The sequence below is a fragment of the Bidens hawaiensis genome, unplaced genomic scaffold (genome assembly GCF_021521415.1).
Source record: "Bidens hawaiensis isolate Kalapana, Puna unplaced genomic scaffold, B.hawaiensis_p1.1 tig00053142_1, whole genome shotgun sequence".
Classification (NCBI taxonomy): domain Eukaryota; kingdom Viridiplantae; phylum Streptophyta; class Magnoliopsida; order Asterales; family Asteraceae; genus Bidens; species Bidens hawaiensis.
The window spans coordinates 99497-108629 of record NW_027506248.1 but is presented as its reverse complement, the minus strand read 5'-3'; the positions used below and the strand labels follow the sequence as shown (position 1 = coordinate 108629).

At 35.9% G+C, this 9133-nt stretch overlaps 1 protein-coding gene and 1 non-coding gene across 2 annotated transcripts; both read right to left on the bottom strand.

The window, feature by feature from the left end:
• Positions 1 to 1996: 1996 nt before the first annotated feature.
• LOC143617228 (ethylene-responsive transcription factor 4-like) lies at positions 1997 to 2649 on the bottom strand. Its single transcript, XM_077089856.1, has one exon. The coding sequence runs from the start codon at positions 2612 to 2614 to the stop codon at positions 2153 to 2155; it is 462 nt and encodes a 153-aa protein (XP_076945971.1). The 5' UTR covers positions 2615 to 2649; the 3' UTR covers positions 1997 to 2152.
• Positions 2650 to 7650: 5001 nt separating this feature from the next.
• TRNAP-UGG (transfer RNA proline (anticodon UGG)) lies at positions 7651 to 7724 on the bottom strand. The gene has a single exon. It is a non-coding gene; the product is annotated as a tRNA-Pro (tRNA).
• Positions 7725 to 9133: the final 1409 nt, after the last annotated feature.

Genomic DNA, 9133 nt, shown 5'->3' with positions numbered 1-9133 from the left:
CCTTTCTCTTTACAACCCCAACATTCAATATCCTTACGAGTCTTAGACTGACTCCTCTTCCTGCTCCCACTGCCTCGCTGTTTTCTCCTGCCTCTACCTTCTGTGACTAGCATATTGCCTGATGATTCACCTGAACTTCTGTGTCTTGAATCTTCTCCCAGAATCAGATCTCGAATCCCATCGAAAGTAATATTTGTAGACGAACTACAAACTGCAGTCACTGTTTGCGACCAACTGTCGGGCAAAGAGGATAATAACAAGAGGCCTTGAACTTCATCATCAAACTTAATGTCAACTGACACTAAGCGGGACAAGATCGAATTAAGATTATTGATATGAGTTGTAACTGACCCACCCTCTTTCATTCTTGTTGTCACTAGCTCTCGGATAAGATAGACTTTATTCGCTGCCGAAGGCTTCTCATACATGTTGGATAGCGCCTCCATCATACCACGTGCTGTGGTTTCTTTCATGACGTTAAACGCCACATCTTCCGACAACGACAATGTAATACAAGCCCTAGCTTTCTTGTCTAACTTCTTCCAATCTGCTTCTGACAGCTTTTCTGGTTTTTCATCCTCAAGCACTACATCCAAGTCTTTCTGACAAAGTAGTGCCTCAATCTGCATCTTCCACCAACCGAACTTCTGTCCGTCAAACTTCTGTATCGAAACCTTTCCGTCTTCTGCCATAACAATGACTAAAACGAAAAACTGGATAAAAACAGAGACAGACACAGCAACACGAGCCTGAACTTAACGACTGTTCAACTGAACTCTGTTAAAAAATCAACCTATTTAAACCGCAGCGGAAATACGAACTGTAAATCAGAAAACAGAAACTTTAACCGAAACGATAAAACCTGACAAATGCAGTTGGCACTGGTTCTCCGTTTCTTTAAACGACTTCTTCTGATTGACAACGGTTCTTCAATAAAAATAGGATCTTGATTCAACTATTCTTGGCTCGTATTTTGCAACTATGATCTTGACCCAATATTATTTATGGGCTAAACTACCCAAACTTTGGTCCACACAATTAATCAAATTAGGGCCTGCTGCCCTTATAATTTAAAAGCCCAAAAAAAAACTGATCTGGTCTAACTCCTAAGCCCAAACACAACTTCAATTGAACGTGGCTAAATGAAAATAAATATGTGGTTCAAACAAAAAAACTAGGTCAACACTTATCTTGATGGCGGCTGTGGACACTATGGTATTTCACCAAACTCAATTGTTTTTCCTTGTCTTTTCCTAGTCTGGCATGAATCTCAAGAGAAAAAATAATAATACAAACCCTTCTTTTCTTCTCTGTTCAAACGCCACTAGCGAAACAAAAGAGACAACCTGGAATCGAACAATACGTTGCTTACAGCTTTCAAACGGAACCAACAAAAAATAAACGCAGATCGCGCGGGCTGGGTTTAGTAGCGGCGAAACGACGGCGGAAACCCTAACGGCGATCGGAAAAACCGTAGGCGGCGGCGGAACCCTAGCGCAGTAGGGTGGCGGCGGCTGGATGGTTTGGCGGCGACTCGGCTGGTTCAACGTGTTCTTCGCGTGATCTGAACCTAAGCTCTGATACCACTTGTTAGGATTAAACGCACACACGAAACTGAACACGACACGAAAGCAATAAACGAACACGAGGATTTAACGTGGTTCGGTCTAAACTGACCTACGTCCACGGGTGGCAACTAGGTATTTCTTTATTGAGTGACCAATATTACAAGTACATAATGTTGTTTATATAGAGACTGAACTAGGGTTAGTAAATTATTATGCAAGAAATCTAAACCGGGCCGGGCTTGGGCCCGACCGCCCACACCCGTCTCCTCTTTTGACTTCATATAATAAACCGGGCCAACAAGGCCTACGAACCCAACAATCTAGACCATTTAAACCCCTAAACTCATTTTACGTATTTAATTAATTTATTTTGTATCAAGCCAATAAATTGTTACTTCAAACAACGACTAACATATTCTAAAGTTACAATGAAATAAATATTCCAAAACAAATATTAATTTGTCGAATCACTTATTTATAAAACTGTCACATCAACCAATTTTTTACGTGTAAATATTACGCGGGACGACTTTTCCAAAAATCCGTACAACAATCCGACGGAACCCTAACCACCGTCCCGCCGGTCAAAACATCGTCGCTGGTAAGTTCAAATCAAACATAAACACCTTCTTCTCCGTCCTCAGTTTCCGATCATCCTCCTCCACAACGCCGTCGTCACCGGAACGATAAAACCTCACCGGAAAGTCACTAAACTCGCCGTTCTTCTCACCAACCGGCGGCGTAAATCCGAAATTCATCTTCGCCTTCACGCCGCGGAGGCGGAATGCGGCGGCGTCGTACGCTCTGGCGGCGTCCTCCGCCGTGTCGAATGTGCCGAGCCACAGCCGCGTTTTCTTCGCCGGATCTCGAATCTCCGCCGCGTAACGTCCCCACGGACGCTTACGGACGCCGCGGTAGTGGAACTCCTTTGACGGTTTGATTGACGGTGGTGGTGGTGGTGACGGTGATGGTTGTTCGGTTGATGTAACAACGGCGGTGAAGTTGTTGTTGTTGCCGTTACGGCGGTTAAGTGTGTTGATAGCCATTTGTGTTTTGAGTTGAGAGAATATGCATGAGTGACAGGCTGGTTAAGTTCCGACGTGTATTTATATTCCGTTAGGGCTTGCCTTCTGGATGGAGACATGGCTGTTTTATTTTAAGTCTAACACCTTTAACTTATTATTATTGTTAAGTTTGCCACATTAGTTTTAGGAGTTGCTAAATCACTCTTTGGACGAATACGACAAGTGGATCGGACCAAAATGTGAATAAAAAATATCATATACGGAGGAGTCCGGCCTCAAAATTTCAACTGAAAACAAATAAATTTACATCGCTGGACAAAAAAAGGAGGGGGTCGGGGCCACTCCTGGCCCTTGAAAAGCTTCGCCCATGATGTTAATTAGACTATTTTCGTAAATAGAGTTATAAGATAAGTGAATTTGCTATATACGTGTCCAGGGCCGGCTTAACGAACGTGGAAACCTAAATTGAAAAAAATTTTGGAGCCTTTTTATGACAATTGTTAAAAAAACATATTTGCTTATTACAAGTTTTGAACTCATGTCCTATACTTTAAAAACAACCAAGCATACCACCACAACAACAAATTATTTTGAATTTACTTTACCTGTTATAATATATCTATATATAAATTTTTTTGGACTTGGAGACCTTAATTAGTGTGGACCTAAAGCTCTAACTTGTTTTCACTGGCCTACGGGCCGACTCTATACGTGTCTAAGTTTGTGCAACGGTGATAATGTGATATGTGAATTTGAGGTGTTTGAATTACGAATAAGCTTGCATTAATAATGTTAGGTGACCGAAAATTCATCAATGAAATGGTATCTTTTATGTGAATATAGAGATATATACATGGATATAATCCGCGTATGTTACGAGTATACATGTGAAATTATTCTAACATACCCAAGTATACATACTAAAAGTATAGCTACTTTTGTTTACATTCCCGATCGAGTATCAAAATTAAAAATATAGCTACTTTTGTAACTATCCAATTTAGTGCATCTTCCATCACCTTTTATTTAATTTAATCAACTCCAAGTATAAAATAATATTTTATTTGTAAGTTTAATCGTGCAAACACATCTACAGAATACTTAACTCTAGAACCTTTTATACTTGTTTTATATCTAATATTCTTTAAATATAAAATAGATAAGTTTTTAAACATTTTTTATGCTAACTAAACTTAAGGGTCGAAACTGTATCAACAGAACCACCGTACCATTATAGTTATAGTTTATAATATTATGATTTTAGTAATAAAAAAAGTAAAAGCATTGTGTACACACGTAGTGTTGTATAGCGTGTTTGGTAAGGTATGAAACCGATCATGGTCTTCCAATATTCAAAAGTATCATGCTCATTAAGAGACATAATTGACTTTATCTGACAACTCTAACTTAGTGCCAACTTTTCGGCCTTTTAAAAATTAGTTTTTGTACGTATTATAAATAGTGACATCATAAGTTTAATAAAATATGGAAGTATGCCTTATAGTTAGTTATATGATGATAATTGAATCATGATGTATTTTAAATTCTTGGTTCTCATGTCAAAAGGCACATACTTCATATCCAAAGCAGGTATACAATTTTAAGTAAACATCGTTAATACAGGCCGGATATTTACAATATGAATTATAATAGAAGTGAACTCAACTGAAACCGGTCGCTCCATTTAGATAATAAAGTTTGGCACCTATGAACTTTCTCATTTGTTTGTCAAAAAGAAAAGAATTTCGGAGTCTCAGTGATATCAGTGTTGAGGCTTGGACGAAAACAATGTTCAGGGAAACTGAACTGGTAATTGGGATCATCATCCATAGATCACATCGTAATTTAACCCAAACCAATGAGGAAATTGAAATTTACTTAACAAATTTAAATTCATGGAATGAGTTTATTAATATTTTATATTATGATACTTATATTTTTTTAACAACTAACAATTCACGACTCAATCCACTTAACCCGTCTATATTGTGAGATTTTCTTTTTTAGGAACATTGAACCATCAATCGATCTCTAAAAGGATGAGAGCACCTATTACACAACCAGAAGACCATATACCATTGCATCAAATGCTCTTTACCAATAATTGTTATACTTCACGTTAAAAAGTAATTACTAGACGTGCTATTAAAGAATGCATGTATATATATGTTGTAATTGATCGACTTGGCGACATCACAGGTACAAGAATTTCATTAGAAGAATAGAAGCCATGAAATATTGGACTTCACTTTTTTATTATCATTCATTTTGTACTTATATGAATATATAGTATATTGAATATTACAAAAGAGACCTATATTTAATAGTGTCCTTTATTCTTTGAACAAAAAAGGCCAAATCTTTTGAACGAAACAGTTTTGGAAGTTGTCAAAGGTTTGCAATGCTCTTGACCCATTTCTACGAGTAGTAGTTTAATTCATAATAACTAATATTGATATCGCTATCTTGTTGGCTGGACTTCGATCCTATATAAATATATCTCATTTTATACTTATATCAGTTTGTTGTATTTTTTATATTTTAATATACTTCTAGAATAAAATAGAAAGAATATTTCAAACACATATTAATATTAAAGGAAGTCACAGAAAATCATCATGTTTGCCAATTTGAATTTCAGACAAATTTATATCAATATCTTCATAAAAACATAAAAAAAAACATAAATATTCCTTCTAAGTATATATATACACACACACATATAGGAAGAGTATCATTACAGAACCCTTAAATTATTTAAGAACTTGAATGAACCATTGAAAACAATTTTTTTTTATAAAAAATTTTGTATGTTAATTTTATTTGAGTGTAGTTTCATCATTTTAAATAACTATATTTATAATTACAGTTTTGAAAATTAGTATATATATATACACATTAGGCCGTATGTAGTGGGCGAATAAATGGGGCGATAATGGAGGTTTTGGGGTGAGAACACCGCCCCCCTGGGCAACAAAGGGGCGAAATGTGGAGAGGCGATATTCTGTTGTAGCCCCTTTCTTGTTTCATTTATTATTATTATATTTTGTATGTGTGTGAGAGATATATGTATATATTATTATTATATTATTATTATGGCTCCTACACCATTACACCCCAAAAACAAATTTTCACCCCTTGCTGACTGGGCGCCACACGGCACAAAACGCCCCAATATGTAGCCCCTCCACTACGCATAGCCTTATAACTTAGAAGTATGTACTTTTAATTGATATATAAAAATAAAATATATCTTTTTTATACTTAAAAAAAATGATAAAGTTAATGAATAGATATAAAAATGTTGGGGAGCCAATGATTTGGATCGGTCAGGGACACGGTTTGTTTGAAAATTAAGGTGGCGGCCGGTATTAGTTGTTTGGATTCTATAGTTGGCTCCGCGCTGAAAAACACGGTGGCTAAACCCTCTTAACTCTCCTACTCGCTACTACTACAGTACAACGTTCATTATAGTACTACTATTTTTCGAAAGAGAAAAAAAATAAATTAAGAAGACCTAGCCAACCAACCCGAAACATAGCAAAACAAAATTCATACAAGTGAGAAACATTAAAATTAAATCAATTTTTTTTCACTCTATAGAAATATTGTTCAACCATAAAAATTCCAAACGTCTTTGTTTCTTCAATTATATGGCACGTTCGTTATGTTGTGGAAAACTTTATTGTTACTTGCCTTCCATATGCTCCAATTTGTAGTATATAAAATTATGATATCCCATTATTTCTGTATTAAAGGTATAGAAGGATGGAAGATTGCACCAATCTCCAATATTTTGCCATATTGTAGAGGGCCAAACAGATGATAGAATTGTATATATGTTCCGCTGATTTCGGTACCGACAAAGTAAAAATGGCATGCCTTCGAGTTAATTTGAATGTTCCTTTTCGCCAAATTATCTTGTGTTGGTAACTTTCCAAGGTTTCCCTCCAACAAAAAAAATATTGACTTTTTTGAGGATCCGGTCCATTGATAGCATGACTAGTTATCAGGACTCTGATTATGATTATCAATTTTGGCCCAAACATAAATGAATAGAGAAGTTTTTCCATCAAATTCCTCGTTCAGATTCATTTGTTAACACCATGATAATGATAAATGTTAACTTTGATCAACATAGAATAACACTTGTCTAGCCAATCAAAAGTGTTGCTCGGGAGACGTGGTCAGACCTACTCCCAAATTAAATTAGGCTCAACAAGCTTGTATCATTCCTAAATTAACACAATATATAATTGTGACAATTGCGAAAAAGACTGAGAAAATTTCTTTCATGATCAACGTATCGATCCAAACATCCAACCAAAAATTGATTTTCTTTCCATTTGATTTAAAAAATTTCTTATAATTTAAGCCATAACAATTTTTGCATTGAACCCACAAATGCTTGTAATTTTGAGTTACATCCAAATCAGTAGAACTTTCCAGATCAGTAGAACTTTCTCGTATAATTTGATCACTCGTTCTGGCATCCGCGTTTTTACTCATATTTCCACTTTCACCACAAATGGAACTAGAAATGTAATTGTGACTGGAATTGTCACTACCACTTACAGTGTAACTATCAATACAGATTTGAGACTGAAGATAACTGTCAATGCAACTATTCATGTGATTATTCCAAGTATACTAAGTATCATTCTTGACTTTCTGGGTTATCGTTCAAGTGTGCGGCTAAAGCCTTTAATGGTATGCGGTCAAATGCCAGAAAATACATTTTTAATCGATAATGTTATTAAGAAGTTTGATTGTATTGTTCCAATCATGCCTCTGGTTGGATCATTGGCTAAATCGAAATTTTGTAACGCATTGGGGCATCCTATTGGTAAGGCGATTTGGGCCGATTTCTCAGATTCTGATATTATTGAGCGCTTTGGCCGTATATACAGATATCTTTCTCATTATCATAGTGGATCTTCAAAAAAAAAAAAAAGAGTTTGATATAGTGTCATAAGAATGAAAGATTCTATATGATATGTCCATTGTGAGTTGATCTTAAAAAATACCTCATTACTGCTCAAAGGAATAGTAATAGGTAGGGATAACAGGATTTGAACCTGTGACATTTTGTACCCAAAACAAACGCGCAACCAAGCTGCGCTACATCCCTTCCATTGGTCCTATGTTATAGAGTATATAACTTCGGTCATAGGGATCAATTTCTAGTCGCATAGCTTCATAATAATTCTGTAAAGCTTCCGCATAATTTCCTTCGGACTGGGCTGACATCCGTTATGGTCGTCATTCAATTCAAAGAATCTCCGTTACAGAACCGTACATGAGGAAGAATTTGCAAATTAATAAACCCTGGCGGTTGAGTTTTATATCGCTAAGGAAAAACACCCTTATCTCCTATAAGAAAAATTATCAATTCTCCCTTTGGTGCTTCGACTCTCGCATAAAGTTCTTGCTTCGACAATTCAAAAGTCGGAGAAGGTTTTTTACTAATGAATCGATAGTCAAACTCATTCCATACCGTATCTTTTACTCTATCAAAACGGCGGATTTCTATATTTTCATAGGGCCCTCCCGGAATTCCTTCTAGGGCCTGTTGAATAATTTTGATGTATTATGTCATTTCACTTATTCGTACTAAATAACAAGCTAATGAATCCCCCTCTTTTTGACATTGGGAATGCCAAATGAACAACCCCTTTTATACACCTATTTATGTCTAAATTATACTCAACATAACTTATTTGGTAATTGACCGCACCAAGCACCTGAAGCCACTCTTCTTGAAATGGGATCCCAAGATCGAGGAATCTTATGAATTGCACATTCCACCATGCAGTCATGCACCATAAACTTCGGTCACTATTGCGTATTCTTTACCACCATTTTGATAAGAGTTTGGTTTCCCGCTTTAAGGTGCCAATACCCATCCCTCCCAATATTTTTTAAGATATCATAGTTTTCCACACAACCTAATTAAATGTTTTTTTAATGAGTGACCTCCCAAAGAGAATATCCTTCTAAATCTTTCTAATTCATTAAGGTTTTGACCTAAGCTTTGTAAATAGAGAAATCATATAATGGAAGACTATCTAAAATCTATTTAAGTAGTGTTAAGCGATCGCAAATGGACAATCACTTTGCATTCCATAATGATAACTTGTCTTCAATATCTTTTGTTACGAGTCCCAATTGTTGGCAAATTCATATCTACCCCGACGGGCAGTGGTGGATTTACGTGAATTGCAGGGGGTATAGGCCCCCACTCAACTTGTTAATGGCTTTGTAATTTTCATATTATAATTGATCCAAATTCAATATTTTAATATCTTTCACAGGCCCTAGGTCTTTCATTTTATTCTTTCCATCCAAAGCCCAAATTGAAAAACAGAAGATTGTATCAACGCTTTTGACACTTGAATAATAAAACGCATCATGAGTTTATGATCATTAATAAAGAAATATTCAAGCCAAAAGTTGCCATAATGTCATTACTAAACACCGTCTTACGAATTTAGTTTTGTTTATTGGTCATGACTTTATTAAAGAAAGATAGGTACTAAA